The following is a 17390-nucleotide window of genomic DNA, read 5'->3' as shown; positions in this document are numbered from 1 at the left end:
TGTAACTTCTACGCGTAGTTCGTGTGGTTAATTTATCTGGAGGAGAAGTGGAGGTGGTCGTGCCGCTGGCAGCCGCGCCGCCTCCCGCAACTGACGGTGTTGTTCTTGTCGTTATTGTCGAATTTTCCGGGTGTCAGCTTGATAAAGCTTCAAACAAGTGTCTGATTTGTGCCTGTGTTTGCTGCTTGATACCAGCTACAACGTTTGTGTGTTTATTGTCACCTCAACACTCATGGCTGCTCATGAGGTGAAATATAACCTGATAAAATAGCGTAAACTGATTTTTCCTAGTAATAATAACATTAAATAATAATAACCACAATAATTATAATTAATATAATAATAATAATAATAATAATAATAATAATAATAATAATAATAATAATAATGAAGTTAATAGAATCTTGATATTTAAACCAAGTTTTATACATATCTTGTTTATTCATAGGGTTTGATTAATGCATTTCTAATAAATATTATTTTATACCAGTTCTTTAAGTAATTAGTCGCAACCTGTTTTAGTCGCAAAACTTTCGATTTGTTTGTGCTCGCTTAAACAGCGTCAATTTATAAACGTTCCATTTAGAAATAATAATTTTGTCATTTACGTTACCTAAATTTAAATCTCTAAAACAGTAACTTAACCACTTATATGTTAATCAGAAACTGGCCGCAACACGTCTGGCAGTAGTGTGCGCTCAAGCTCAGATAACGTTCAGATTTGCACGATTGATGCGAGGATATTTTGCCGTATCTCCGTAATGAGATATGTCAAGAATAGTAGACCATGGAAAACAAACACACCTATTGCATTCATTATAAAGTTCCTTTTTTATCTAAATATTCGCGCATTTATCTTTATGACTATATTTTTTTATTAATGCCCCACTAAGAGATACTGATGGTTTATTTAAATCAGTGTTTTTTTTTTAATACAGACGGCCGTATTAAATTTCTAGAATGGTTGCTTTAAGCACATTGTTATAAGCAAAGAGCGCACATAATTGATGACGATTTTAAGTAACCCAGAATGAAACTTTGAACCCAGAAACCGCAGAGTCAGAGCGCCTTGCGTGTGCAGCTTCCGCAGCGGGAGAGCAACTGAACAGATGGACATCTCGCGCTATACTGAGCATCCTCAACCATGGTAGGTGGTGTGCCTGCGAGCTGGTGAATACACCTCTACACACACACCTCAGTTCACTTCCCTCTAACTCATGTTTCTTGACTTTATCCCTCTCTTCTGCCTTAAAAATTTGTGATGTGACGTTGGATTTTCTTCCTTTGGATGTATAGAGTGTAAAGAAGAGGTATTAATAGGTAAAAGTTAATTGTGTGAAGGTGTCTAGTACGGTACGCGTGAGGAGGCGTGGCGTCGGAAACGGTAGTAGCCAATCAGCGGCGAGTCCAGCGTCCCCTACCTGAGGCTCTCTCAACTCCCCTCACTCCCTCAGTCATGTAGGAGCCGCGAGTTTGATAGCACGCATTTTTTCGCGCTCCTCATTTGAAACCTCAAGGTGCTACCTACTTAGTCACTAACATTACGTATGCTACAGTTAAGTGTAGATTTCGCGTGGAGCATTTTTGTACTGCAGTGAAGCGTGTAAAACACTACAGCGACATAACTCCATTGGAATTTAGCGGAGACGCTTCTGTGACTGTGATCAAGTGTAACAGAAATTTTTCAGTGTTAACATTTTTCCCAAACAACGAACCCTCCTGGAACGACGGTTAACTCTGTACTCAAGACTGCAGATTCCCAACAGGAACTCAAACGAATTTTAAGTGCCATTGTTGTGTACAATTGGATCCTAGTTTAGACTCCAGCGGCCCCAAAGTGACCTGTCCAGCCTTCTACAACACTGCCAAATTGGTTGACCTGAAGTGGCTGCGTATCATATTCCTGTGTCAATTCCACACCTCGGCTGCCCCTACAAACCTGACCTGTTTTGCCTTTTGGGGCGACCTTGAAGCAGCCTAAGTGACCCCCTAACCCCCCTCCAGGAGGTAGCTCAGGTCACATGCAACGACGTGTGTTCCGGTGAATGCTTAACTGACGTCTGGTTGGATCATTAAAGTTGTGGTGGCGGTAGAGTGCGCTCTGTAGTGCCGTCGGACATGTGGACCGCTTAGTAAAGGTAGTGAACATTAACTAGTGGGGAGTTGTAAGCATCATGGCTGGAGTTAGCACCATGTACGCCCCATCATCCTACACCGACTCCATCAGACTCTGGAATATTGCCAGCGCCTTCAACTACCTCTGTAAGTTGTAAATACGTCTACGATCTTTTAGTAAGACCTTGCTTTAGTTACCTTACAGGAATATATATTTTGTAAAGGTTGACGTGGGTTATTTTACCTGGATTATATTTCAATTTTACCATATAATCCTGCAGTTATTATTTACTGTTTGCTGTTTACATTCGGCGCCAGATTGTTTACACTTGTTCTAAGCGGTAAATATACAAGGAATGGTAAATTCGAACGATGAGTATTTAATAATACAGAACACGTGTTTATATTCCTGATGTTTAATTCAACATTTGAAGGTTTAAGCAAATTTCTTTTCTTTTATGAATGGGCACGTCATCTGAGTATAACTGTCTAGTCCATGTTAAAGTCTACGGTATACACTTGCCCATAATAGTTGCAGTGGTTAGCAAACTAATACTATCCCAACTTTTACGATACCTATCTCCTGTCTTGTCTCCCGCACACATATACACACGCACACCCATACACACACGCACACCCATAAACACGCACACCCATACACACACGCACACCCATACACACGCACACCCATACACACACGCACTCATACACGCACACCCATACAAACACGCACACCCATACAAACACGCACACCCATACAAACACGCACACCCATACAAACACACACACACACACACACACACACACACACACACACACACACACACACACACACACACACACACACACACACACACACACATTGAGTATTGACTCCCTCCAGGCAGGCCCTCGCCGGCTGCCAGCCTCTGGTGTACATCACTACACTATTATCTTGGGAGCGTGTGGGGGACCCACCTGTGAACTGTCCATCTTGTTCATGAGCACGTTTGTTACAGCCTGGTTTTCGTCAAGATACGTGTCGAGTACAAATGCGACGATGATGCTGTAGGCTATCGTAAGGAGTTTAGAGTTCTGTTGTACCAACGGAAATACTAATTGACAACGTATTATGATAAGATGAATTTCAAGGCAAGGTGACCCAAGAGATAATAGGATATTACGATGCTCACCTAAACATAACATTTATTGTATTTTCGTCGAGTATAGAAATGCCAAGGATTTGCCAAGAATCCAACGCAGGTTAGGATGGGGCTTCGAGCTACAATAATGCAAGAAACTATTATATAGCCACTTGCGAGAGATCAGTGGTTAAAACCTTCAAAGAAATGTATGATTTAATATAATTTTATATTACAAAGACGGTAACTGCGATATAGAATAAGCTTCAAAATGATTTTACAAAAATTCCAAACGGTACTAAACCCCTAGACTTCTCATTATTCACAAACATTGATCATAACACATTTTTTTCAAGTTACCTGAACTATTCTGTTATAACCCTCTCGTGTCTCCATTTATCTTAAAATTTACCACGCATTTCCGGAATGTCGTCTAAACCTGTAAGCTGTGCTACACACACACACACACACACACACACACACACACACACACACACACATATATATATATATATATATATATATATATATATATATATATATATATATATATATATATATATATATAATTTCTTCTACTATTAAGACGCGAAAGTAATATTCAATAAAACATAATGCGTTTCGTATTATCGTTATACCCGGTTATAGTTTCTTTGAATATAAAGTTAGAAATGTGTGGGTTAGAGGGAAGGGCAAGGCTGTGAGGGGGTGATATCGTGCTTATTATGTTAATGTAGCATTGATTCTGGCCAAGCCTGTCAGCCCAGCTCCCCACACCATTCCCACTAAGGGAAATGTCGCGAGGGGGGGAATAATGGTGTTTGTCTGATTGTCATAGTAAGTTGAATGAAATATGCTTAAAGTGAAATGTCGCGAGGGGGGGAATAATGGTGTTTGTCTGATTGTCATAGTAAGTTGAATGAAATATGCGTAAAGTTGGGCAGGGTGCTCATGCACAGTCTTCGGTTCGTATAAAAAAAGGGGGGGTTGGAGAGGGGGTTCGATCGAAGCGCAAGTTGAAATGTTGGGTATCCTAGTAGTAAGTAGGTACCTGGGTATTAGGCGATTATTGTGGGTCACATTCTGGAGAAGAGCAAGGGTCCCCCAGTAAAAATAAGTGACATTGGCTTTATTAGATTATCGTAAGAGTACTGACATGGTGGCTTTATTAGGCTATCCTAGGTTACTGACATAATGGCTTTATTATAGGTTATCCTAGGTTACTAACCTTTCAGGTTAATTGTCTGAATAAAATCTTTAAGTGCTCTTGTGCTGAGTACAGTTGAGTGAGTGCTTTGGTAATGCATCCATCCATAACAGTTGTTATAAGAAGGTTTTAAAAGCTCTGTAAAGTATATATTTTCTAGTTATGTATGAAAAATTTTACAAATTCATCAGTTAATGTGCATTCATATGTTGTTACATTAAAATCGTTCGCTAGTAGTGGCATTTCTTGTTTCAAGTTCAGTACTTAGAAATTCTTTCGCCTGAAACCATTAGGCTGTTTTGATTTTTGAGTCGAGTACTTCGATGTTCCTGGGCTTGTATTAGCTAGGCTGCTCAAGTAAGTTAATTGCTTCTAATATTTATTCTATTAAAAGTTGTCTTATTGTTGATATAGTATATTAATATCAATTACTGGGAGCGCTTGAGGTTTCTAAACCTGTATTCCCTGGAACGCAGGAGGGAGAGATACATGATTATATACACCTGGAAAATCCTAGAGGGACTAGTACCGAACTTGCACACGAAAATCACTCACTACGAAAGCAAAAGACTTGGCAGACGATGCACCATCCCCCCAATGAAAAGTAGGGGTGTCACTAGCACGTTAAGAGACCATACAATAAGTGTCAGGGGCCCGAGACTGTTCAACTGCCTCCCAGCACACATAAGGGGGATTACCAACAGACCCCTGGCAGTCTTCAAGCTGGCACTGGACAAGCACCTAAAGTCAGTTCCTGATCAGCCGGGCTGTGGCTCGTACGTTGTTTTGCGTGCAGCCAGCAGCAACAGCCTGGTTGATCAGGCGCTGATCCACCAGGAGGCCTGGTCACAGACCGGGCCGCGGGGGCGTTGACCCCCGAAACTCTCTCCAGGTAAACTCCAGGTACATAGACATAATGCAAATATCGCAAACCAAGCGATACAGGATGCAGAACAACCACGGGGGAGTAGAATGATAGCTCTAGGCCTTTCGTGTTGATTGCAACACGAAACGCGTAGATAGTCTGCAGCACGAAAGGCCTAGAACTATCATTCTACTCCCCCGTGGTTGTTTTGCATACATAAACGTATATTCAGTAATGAAATAATATACATTTGCTGCGTTCTTCCGCAATTTCAGAACGAAAGCTTAAATTTTACAATAAGATATAATCATGCATAAGCCAATTATTGTTAAAATCTAAACCTGCGTTACGCGATGTATATATACTGGCAAGTTTCAAGGATACGTGTAGGTTGAAAATAAGCCTCTTATAACTTTTTATTTGCTAGCTTTGGCTGACATGTTTATTCAGGTTAATTTTATTAAGCATTTTTTTACATTTATATATTTTAAAAAATGCATCTAGATTTTTCACATAGATATTTAAACACTGTTGTATACAAATGATCAATATACGCATAAAACAGCGAGCAGTGATATAAATTTATAACTTAGTATAACCCAACACGGCCAGTGAGGATGACTGATTTTTAATGTTTCATTGTTTTATATCTCATTTTGGCACATGTGTATGCCCTCTGTGTTCTATAAATAATAATGCGGGTATTAGTTTCAGTTTGTGGTTCTGGAGATTATCATCACAGCACGGTCTCGGACCAGGCCTCGTAGATTGAAAAGGAAATATTACAAAATTAAGAACAATAAGAAGGGGGAAGTAAAGATGTGTGCATACGGAACAATACAGAAACTTGAAACTGCAAGACAAAAACCGCTAGTATCGTACATAATTAAAAAGGTTGTACAGAAATATTTTGTGCAAGATGCAGCCTACACACACACACACACACACACACACATATACATGTATATATATATATGAAAAGCATATGTAATGATGTAAAGCAATATGTACAGCCCGTCTCCCTTCAGTCTTACATGATTGATGATGGTTGGCTAAAAATAGGAGCTGCCAAGCTAAGCTAATTAGGCTTTTTGCCGTTCTGTCATGAGTGAAATTGAAGTATGTAAAACGTTTTGCACTGATTTTTCTGCCGTATGAACATGTAAGATGGCAGGTAAATCTTACAAACTTATTTACATACCTTTGCGTTCCTGTTTTTTTCTTTTAGTACATTAGCTCTTATTTCTGCAGTATTGTATTCTCAATTTAGGTCTGGCCTGAGACCCGGCTGCGGGGGCGATGATCCCATGAACAGATGTGTTAAAGAATTGTTTGCACGATATAGAGCGCCGAATGCCCTATCTGTCCCTGTTCTCCACGAAAAAGTCTTACATCTCTTTATGTATTTAGAAGGCATGTTCATGAATTTTCTTAAGCTGTTGCCAGGGGAAGTAGTAAAACATAGCATTTTATAATGGCAACACTGTTCACCTTGAATTTCAACATTGAGGGACGGTCTTGCCCAGTACTCTTGCCCACATCCTCTGCTATCTAAGATCACCACCACACACCACTTCATCACAAACAAGACAACTTTGTGAGCATAAGATCACTACATCTCACTAAGAGTACCACCACACCTCACTAAGAGTAACGCCACACCTCACTTCACAGACGAGATAATTTCATGATAAGAGCAGTATACAATATTAGATTGAATAAGAGGTGAGAGCTACAGTTGTTACGAGTGGGGTGGGGGTAAGGAAACCTGATAATCTATATAAACTATAATGAGGAAGAAGGATGACAATGCCTACATCTACACAAGTTTTGATTTATCCCAGAATAATAACGAGCAGCAAGATTATTAAGTACTGGTTACTAAGGCAACCTTACACGTTGTTTGGAGGTTCGTAGCAAGGTAGCAATATAGTTTGAACTGACTAGCTAATACATAATTATGTAATAATTTATGACTACCGTAATGAACTAATTGTGGTAAAGGACGTTTATTTTTATTTGATTTGTAATAGTTTCTCACGGCAAGCAGTTCGTATGATGAAACCAACATATAAAGTTGGATCTCATCTTTGTTGGCAAGTGATGGAAGGGAGGTAGGTGGAGCAGCAAGCGAGGGGCGATCACAGTGCTGGCTGGCTTAAGATCAATCATGATTCCATGTCAGCGTGTGTGCCTCTGTGAGGAACAGCCTCATCTACCTGGCTGTAGTAAGCAGGAGCACATCACCTTCTATGGTGCCTCCACTCTTGCTCTTAATATTCAGTATCTGTGGTGGTCGGGGCGTCCTCTGTTCCAGCATCATCAACTTGTCCTTTGTCCCGGGGTTTGCTCTGGGCATTTGAAATTCAGAGTTCCCCTCGGCGTCGGTGGGCAGCTGCACGTGTGCCATTATCGCCCCCGCTCCCCTCGGACGATCCCCTCAGTGTTACCAAGGACCCAGCCAACCCTCGCTCAGTCTTCAACATTAATTACCACAATTAATATCCGCGCTAACATTGCATTATAATGTTGAAAACCGTGTATATTTTTCCCGGTGTGACTGTAGACCTTCTAAAGAATGATTTCTGAAATGTTCAGATGATGAGAATTAAGGGGAATATCGCCATTTTGGGTTCAACTCATACCTTCTCACATCACCCCTTTAGAGTGGCTGATATTCCCATCACTGATCTGATGGAGGTAGGGGTTCATTTGTTATATAAAGATTGTTAGTTATATATGGTCAGTACTTAATTTACAACTTGACTACTAATAATCACCGTACGAGCACCATATTAATTGTGTATCCGATGTATTTGATACTCTGCTACCACCTCTTTTCCCCTGGCTTTCACCGACCTCTCCCTCCCTCTTCCCCTTACACACGACCCTTTCCTCTTCGTCAGCCGTTTCGCCTATTATCCCCTCCCCCTTCCCCTCAGGAGCTCTCAGTACCACCTCCCGCCACGACCCCTTTCGATTGGTCCTTTCTTCATCTAATCGATCGCCAGGTCAGGGTCACATGTCACCGTTGGTAGTGGGGACAGAGAGATAGAGAGAGAGAGAGCGGGAAGATAATTCTGGCGTCGAGGTAGGTCAAGCGAGGTCCAGAATATAGATTTAAGATTACATCAACTATCAACCCAATTTCAGCGGCAACCTCCAACGTATGATGCCGTCGTAAAATGTAAATTACGTCGAATCTTTTCTTTCTCTGGGCCAGCGGGGATGTGAGTCATTGCGGGAGACAGTGAGAGGAAACTCACAAGACACCCAGGTTTAAACAGGGAGAGCAGGGGGAGCCTGTTCACCCGAAGGGAGCGAACACCTTAATCCTCTCTCCACATGACTTGCATAAAGGGAAAGGGGATAAAAGAACGAGAGGGAGGAGGTAAAATAAGCCGAATGAATACCAGAAGTATCTTCTAATTATTTAACCGGAGGGATAACCAAGAAAGCCAAACAGTGTGACTTATTTCCGTTGGGGCTCTTTGCTCTTCATAGATATCTTCTGCTAGATGAATAAGGTCAGCAGGTGTAGAGTGACTTGCTCATCCCTCTCGACTCGCCAGGGGATCAGATCCTAATACAAATTTTAGAGGAACATGGCGTAAAACGTAGTACGAACAAGGGTAAAGGGAGTGAGTGAGTGAATGGCAGAGCAGAGAAAGACACGGAGAGAGGGGAGCGTGACAGAGGGGCCAGGATAAAGCTGCAGTGTCTTGACGCTTGACGTCCCGGAAAAGATTAGCGGCCCTCGGGCGTTGACAAAGCGCAAGTCACGAATCGTTATGAAAAACGAATTCAGGTAGTGGAGCCAGCCCGCAATAAACCACAACCGGTTCTCCTTTCTTAATTCAAGTATAAAAAAAATGATATGTCATGTTGAACGTTGTGGGTGGTGTAATACCCAGGTGAGAGCGGTTGGGCACGTATCTGGGGGGGAGGGGGTAGAGGTGGTTGCGTGCCTCACCTGGGACCAGCAGCTCATCCTGTAACTTCAGACGCTATGGGAGAGTAACCCAACATGCCCGTTCACCTCCCAGGGATGCTAGTTGCTTAAACCTTACTTAAGAGTTAAGTAACGCATAAATACAGTTACACAGCTGATGAATTACATGTGTTGTAGTTCATGATATATATATATATATATATATATATATATATATATATATATATATATATATATATATATATATATATATATATATGTCGTGCCGAATAGGCAGAACTTGGGATCTTGGCTTAAATAGCAACGCTCATCTTGCCATATAGGACAAGCTAAAATTTGTGTATGCAATAATTACACCAAAATCATTCTGAACCTAACGAAAAAAATATATTTCACTGTTTGTTTACTATTAAATTATTGTAAACAAATCTAAAATATATTTAGTTGGGTTAGGCTAAAACAAATTATTCTTGTTATAATAAGGTTAGGTAAGTTTTCTAAGATACTTTTGGTGCAAAATTATAATTTTTTACATTAACATTAATGAAAAAAATATATCTTTAAACGTATAAGAGAAAATTTTAGAAAGGACTTAATTTTAAATGAGTTCTTGCTAATTGACCAGTTTTACATATTCGGCACGACATATATATATATATATATATATATATATATATATATATATATATATATATATATATATATATATATATATATATATATATATATAATTATAATTATAATTATAATTATATATATATATATATATATATATATATATATATATATATATATATATATATATATATATATATATATATATATATATATATATATATATGTCGTGCCGAATATGTAAAACTGGTCAATTAGCAAGAACTCATTTAAAATTAAGTCCTTTCTAAAATTTTCTCTTATACGTTTAAAGATATATTTTTTTCATTAATGTTAATGTAAAAATTTATAATTTTTCATCAAAGTCTTGGAAAACTTACCTAACCTTATTATAACAAGAACAATTTATTCTAGCCTTTCCCAACTAAATATATTTTAGATTTCTTTACAATAATTTAATACTAAACGAATACAGTGAAATATATTTTTTTCGTTAGGTTCAGAATGATTTTGGCGAAATTATTACATACACAAATTTTCGCTTGTCTTACATGGCAAGATGAGTGTTGTTATTTAGGCCAAGATCGCAAGTTCTGCCTATTCAGCACGACATATATATATATAGACCGAATAGGTAAAAACTGGCCAATTAGCAAGAACTCGTTTAAAATTAAGTCCTTTTTTAATTTTTCTCTTATACGTTTAAAGATGTGTTTTTTCATTTATGTTAATGAAAAAAATAATAATTTTGTACCAAAAGAACCTTAGAAAAGTTTCCTAATCTTATTATAACAAGTGCAATTTAATTTAGCCTAATTCAACTAAATATATTTTAGATAAGTTTACAGTAATTTAATAATAAACAAACACAATGAAATATAGTTTTTCTTTAGGTTCAGAATGATTTTTGCGAAATTATTGCATATTCAAATTTTCGCTTTCCTTGTTCAACAAAAAGAGCATTGCTATTTAAGCCAAAATCGCAAGTTTTGCCTATTCGGCACGACACACACACACACACACATATATAGTATTTAACTATTTTTTTCCTCGTTATAAAAAGTGGAAAGAGCACTTTTTGATTTCTTGTCACCTGTTGCTGCTAGCTATCTTGTGCAGTCTTCGCATTTAGCTGTTTTAGTGTATTTGATAAGCAACGCCGTATTTTTCAACAATTCACTTAAGAGGGGGGCCTTGATTTCTGTGAAGGGCTCTTGATTCCCCCCCGTTTTTCTACTGTATTACCTTCATTCCCTATTTGCTAAGTGACCCTTACAGGTTTAGCTCTTTCCCGTGAATATGGCAGTCAGCAACAGTATATTGACTAGGTTATTGTCATCTTTTTTTTTTATTCATGTTATAGATTTTTGGTATGTGGTATATGTTAGTTTTCCGCAGTATATTTTTTTAATCTATTGGAAAGAAAATTAGATATTAATGTTCGTGTCAGTTGTCGATAAGCCTAAATTTAACACACTAACCACAAACAGGGTATGTACATCAATGGGTGTATAGTAGTGTTTGGTTTAAAAAGATAAGCAAACACTTGAACATTAGAAAACGTTTCGGTCCTGGGGCTTTGATCACTTCTAACAGAAGTTGACAGTAATAGTAAATATAGGCAGAGAGTGGGGTGTGAATGACAGTGACCTGAAAAATGCAAGTGAAACTTATTTGAGATAAAGTCAGATAAAGTGAGGTCACGTGATTTGTGTTGTGTTAAAAGTGAACAAAGTCCCAGGACCGAAACGTTTTCTAATATATCCAAGTGTTTGCTTACATGTCTTTTTAAACCAGTTTGTCGGTATCAGTTACCAAGGTTTTATGCCATAGTATGTACACTCGGTTTTAATCTCCATCTTCGGGGATAAAGTATTCTTGGGATTGGTATCTATGTGGATTGGGGGTTTAAAGTTAAATAGTGACAGGTTACATAGACTGAGGTATCTCAGAATATATGCACTAAGAGTTTGTTTTACTTAGTCTTTGGAATGAAAGTATGCTTGATGTTAGCGTCTATGCGAATTGCATCCTTGACTCGTATCCGATATACATCTAAATCTACAAAGCCAAGTGATAAATCATGATTTAACCAACAGTCAACCCTCCTAGCACCATAAAAAATATGAGCATATTGCCACTGAGGTCCTTAGAGAGAAATGTTATAAAATACCGACACGATGAATAAAAATATATGCAGTACAGTGCGATTCTTTATTAATAACGTTTCGGGCTTTTCAAATCATGTAGTTTTACACAGCACACCGCATTTGTGTCTATCTCTTGACGTCCTGAAATGAAAGTCGTTCATACTGGAACAAATTTGGTTTTAAAAGGGGGGGGGATTTACCATTGCTTAATCTAAATGGTGTGCTACTTTGCCTTTGACGGGTTTTGAGTTTTCCTACTCCCGCAACCCGGCCCTGTGCTAGGCTTGTCTGGTGCTTGCCAGGTCAGTTAGGCTGTTGCTTCTGGCGGCCCACTGGCCCACATATTCATCACAGCTTGGTTGACCTGGCATTTAGTGGAGTTACTTGTCCAGTTACCTCTTGAAGTGTTCTACACTGCCAACAATAGGGAAGAGAAGATATAAGCTGTTGTACCAATTATTAGTGGGAGAGCGTTTCGATCTATGTAGTTTTATCGACATGACGTGGTAAAAAGTCATGTTAAGGCACCTATTTACACGAAAGTTATGTTAAGACACCTATTTACACGTCTTGATGTATCTTTGAATAGTAACGAGCAGAAAGATTAGTAAATGCTCTGGTTACATGAGGCAACCTTACCCGATGTTGGGGTTCCCAGCAGGGTGGCAAATGCTGTACGAACAGATACAGCTAATGCATGATGTAACGATGCATGACTACTGTAACATGAAATAATTTTAAGTAAAGGCTATTCGTTTCCATTAGTTTTTGTAATGCTGTCTCATGGCAAATATTTCGTATGGTAAAATAGCATACGAAACGTTTTCCCAGTAAAAGCTAGTTCTGCAACCTTTGTTTGTTCTTCAACGAATACTTATAATGTAGCACTGAGTCTTAATTGCTACCTTTGTCATTTGTATTAAACTTTCTTTCAACATAATATATAGTCAAGGAAATTTTGGGAGCGTTTCATGTTAGTCGTTATCATTTGTATTTTACTGCCTAGGCTTTCTTCCGTTGCAGTGTTTCAATGTTACATTCACATTTTATTTCATTTTGCAGCAGGCGACAAGAGCGGGAACGACAAGGGTGTAAGCCCCCAAACGCCCACAGACGAGGCCGCCACACCCACCAACGCAACTATTAGCCCGCCTTCCGATGCCCTAACACCCACCTCCGATGCTACCATGGGAGATGAGGGGGACTTCTTGAATGGTGCAAGCGTGGTGAGTCTTGTCTAATTAATTCTTAAATAAGCTGAAATACTAGTTATTTTGTGCCCATTGAGTAATCTAAAGAAATATGTATTATACAGAGCATCATGGCTGTACGAAGTGGGATTGCCATCAGAAATATCGAGGATTTTCATTTTAAAGAATCTTCCACCTTAATGAGAACGGTGTTTTATATCACGGGTGACACTCGTATATTTACTTTCAGAGCAGTCATTATTTTTATCGATTACTGTAATTGTCTCTTGTCTACTAAAAATTTATGTAAATAGTTGGATGAGGAGTCTGCCAAATATATGGGTTTTTTGTATCCTCCATTGATGTTGGTTAGATAAGATAAGATTTGTTTGAAATTTTAACCCGGAAGGTTAGCCATCCAGGATAACCCAAGAAAGTCAGTGCGTCATCGAGAACTTTGTCTTATTTCCATTGGGGTCCTTCAGTCTTGTCCCCCAGGATGCGACCCACACCAGTAGACTAACACTCAGGTACCTACTTACTACTGGGTGAAGAGGGACAGTAGGTGGAAGGAAACACGCTCAGCATTTCGCCCAGGATTAAGATTTATCATGTTGGTAGAAAGGCGTATTGCGGATCAGCAACAGCAACAGCCTAGTTGACCAGGCTATTGTTGCCTGGGCCATAACCGGGCTCCGGGAGTAGAAAAACTTGGAACTCATGAAATGAAAAATGTATATCAAAGGTATAAAGGCCCACACTAATGAAATTTTTGAAAATTGTGACACCATTTTACTGTACTGTTTTACTGTTTGTCACTGTCACTGACTTTAGCTCTGCTATTCTTTACTGAGCCTCGCTGCCTGCAAGATTAGCGCGTCTGTCTCATGATTAGCTGACTGAGGATCGAGCCTCCAGTCCTTCCGCTGGATGACCTACGCAGGTTTATAAAAAATAAGATAATGCTCTATACAGAACGAAATATTGTCATAAAAGTTAGTTCTATACCTATGTCTTTATAAAGGCTCCCTCAATCCTGAGGGAAATGCCATTTAAGACGAAGGTTTGCTTTGCATGTACATGTCGTGCCGAATAGGTAAAATTGGTCATTTAGAAAGAATCGTTTATATTAATGTAAAAAATTAATAATTTTGTACCAAAAGAACCTTAAAAAACTTACCTAACCTTATTATAACAAACGCAGTGTCATTTAGCCTAATCCAACTAAATATATTTTACATAAGTTTACAGTAATTTAATAATAAACAGACACAATAAAATATATTTTTTTCGTTAGGTTCAGAATGATTTTTGCGAAATTACTGCATACACAAATTTTCGCTTGCCTTATTCGGCAAGAAGAGCGTTGCTATTTTAACCAAAATCGCAAGCTTTGCCTATTCGGCACGGCATATACGTATCACACTCGTGTATCATTATGCCCGCTTGTTGCCCCAGTCACCAAAACTTGATCACGGCCACTAAAGCCTATTGTATACAGTAACTTGGATGGGTTTCGTGAGTTTACAGGAGTAGGAAAACTTAGGAAGGCAAGAAATTTCTCATCACGCAGGCCTGTTGTGGCAATTGGTATGCACAAGGTTGTAATTTTAGTGTTGTTTTTATGTAATGGTTGTAGGTAACACAGAGGGTAGTAGGCAATGTTAAGGCATTTTAGGCTTTTTTGAAGACGAAAGTGTTGTGAAGAGTGTTGCTTTATACTGAAGGTTTGCTTCAGCTAGAATGGAATAGCTTTGGTCGTTAATGTTATTATTCATAACGAGTAACTTTTAACATGGAGAGAGGCTAATTAACGCCGGTGAGGGCTCTTGATAAAAAAAATTGGACCTCCCCTACTTGGTTTAAACCTATAAGTTTTATTACCTTGGTGCTGCATGACCCCTACGGGTTTAGTGCTTCTCCACCAATAGTATTTATTAACATGGAGGATTTTCAACAGATTTACGTAAACGAACACTTTTACAGGATTTGGATATTGAGACCTAACTACGTATCGCTTACTGAGTTTTATGAAGCATCACTTCCTCCAGCTGCGGGTCATATGAACTAAGACCCCCGTTAGGGAAGACTTGTCCTGTTTTCTGACGCACCTTACCTAATCTAACCTCACTTGATTCACTGAGGTCACAGCGAAACGCATCCTAAATAAAATACCCAAACTTACAAATGTGTCCGTTTAACAAAATTTATTGTCGGTATACATAAACCATTTGTACTCTCATGCAAATAAAGAATTGAAGAAGTTCATTTTAAGTTGTTTTAGACGTTAATGAAGCCGTTAGTGTAAAGAGATTTTTGATAGCACGGAGAGGCTATTTATGTTCTTATGGCTGGGTTATTGATATTAATATAAAGAGGTTGTTGGTATCATGGTTGGGTTATTGATGTTAAGGGTAAATTCTTGTTATTATATTTGTAATATTGATGTTAATATTGATACATTGTTGGTTATAATGCTGGGTTATGAGGTTAATATGAAGAGATTGTTGATGTATTATGGTTGGGTTATTGATGTTACTATGGAGGGAGGTTGTTGGCTGTGCTAGTGGCCTGCAGCCCACTAGCACCAACAGCCTGATTGAACAATCTGTCAGCGAAGAAGCCTAATCGACGGCCGAGCTGCGCGAGTAAAACCCTTGAAACACGTCACAGGTATGTTAGTGTGAGGGGCTTGTTGCTGTTAATATAGAACAGTTGTTACACTTGTAGGGTAGTTGTTGTTAATAGGTAATTGTCATTGCTGTTAATATGGAAGGTTGTTGCTGTTAATATGGGCAAGTTATAGCTGTTAATATTGAGTGGTTGTTGCTGTTAATATGGAGTGGTTGTTGCTGCTAATATGGAGTGGTTGTTGCTGTTAATATGGAGTGGTTGTTGGTGTTAATATGAAGTTGTTGCTGTTAATATAGAGGATGTAGTTGGTGTTATTAGTGCTACTATGGATGGGTTGCTGTGAATATGAGTTTCCTGCATATATTGAAGTGGTGGTGTTAGTTAATATGGAGGGGTTGTTACTGTTAATGAGGGGTTGTATTAGCTATATGAAGAGGTTAATAACTGTGAAGAATTTGTCTATATATATATATATATATATATATAGATATATATATATATATATATATATATATATATATATATATATATATATATATATATGGAGTACTGCTGCTAATATGGAGGGGATCTGAGGTTTCTAATATGGAGGAGTCAGAGGTTTCTAATATGAGAGGTTTCTAATATAGAGGGGGGGGGTTGAAATTTCTAATATGCAGGGATCTGAAGCTTCTAATATGGAGAGGGGGGTCTGAAGCTTCTAATATGGAGGGGATCTGAACTACCAACCTCCCTAAACAGCTAAGATATACTGTACCTGGAGGTTACCTGGAGGTTATTCCGGGGATCAACGCCCCCGCGGCCCGGTCCACGACCAGGCCTCCCGATGGATCAGGGCCTGATCAACTAGGCTGTTACTGCTGGCCGCACGCAGTCCGACGTACGAGCCACAGCCCGGCTGATCCGGCATCTTTTTGACCTGTAATGCATGCTATGGTTATTCACATAGAGGAGGGGCTCCCGCTATACAGTGCTTGGTTTTATAGTGTTTCGCTAATGTAGCGCTTTTCAATTATACCCATTCTTCATTTGCTGAGACTTCCTACAATAAATTTATTCACCACTCACTATAAGCTAAGTACGAAAATATTTTAAGGTAAGTAATGTGTGTACTGTATATGCATTTTTTAGGTCTAGCTCTATTGGTCACTTAATATATGATAGTCTAAACATGTTATCAGGCTTTTATATGCATTTGAAAATGAAACAAGGCTATGCTTCACTTTACAGTGATTTTCGCTTTACAGCGGCAGCCCGGAACCTAACCTGCTGTATAAGCAGAGCCTGTCTGTATTATTATTGTGATCTGTTGTTACAATGGGAGTGTTTCAATGGAAGTGTTACAAAGGGATTGTTGCAATGGGAGTGTTACAGTGGGAGTGTTTCAAATTGGGAGTGTTTAAATGGAAATGTTACAATGGAAGTGTTAGAATGGGAGTGTGACATTAACGGTAGCAGGAGTTACTCCCATCCCTGACCCCACCTGTCATGCAATGATTTTGTAATGTGTATTATTACACATACGAAATACAGTTTTGCAT

The 17390-nt window shown here is 38.8% G+C and overlaps 1 protein-coding gene across 2 annotated transcripts in view; it reads left to right on the top strand.

Moving 5' to 3' along the window:
• The first annotated feature begins 1446 nt into the window (after positions 1-1446).
• The window catches only part of LOC128702893 (Zn finger homeodomain 1), a 45255-nt gene continuing 29311 nt past the window's right edge, over positions 1447-17390 (top strand). For both annotated transcript variants that reach the window (XM_053797387.2, XM_053797388.2), the window contains exons 1-2: positions 1447-2262; positions 13088-13251. In XM_053797387.2, the coding sequence (XP_053653362.1) occupies positions 2175-2262; positions 13088-13251 (252 nt within the window). In that variant the 5' untranslated portion in view covers positions 1447-2174. The remainder of the gene's footprint in view (positions 2263-13087; positions 13252-17390) is intronic.

Source organism: Cherax quadricarinatus, chromosome 82, assembly GCF_038502225.1.
Source record: "Cherax quadricarinatus isolate ZL_2023a chromosome 82, ASM3850222v1, whole genome shotgun sequence".
NCBI classification, from domain to species: Eukaryota; Metazoa; Arthropoda; class Malacostraca; order Decapoda; family Parastacidae; genus Cherax; species Cherax quadricarinatus.
The sequence above is the reverse complement of the archived record's forward strand: the minus strand, read 5'-3'. Positions and strand labels throughout refer to the sequence as shown.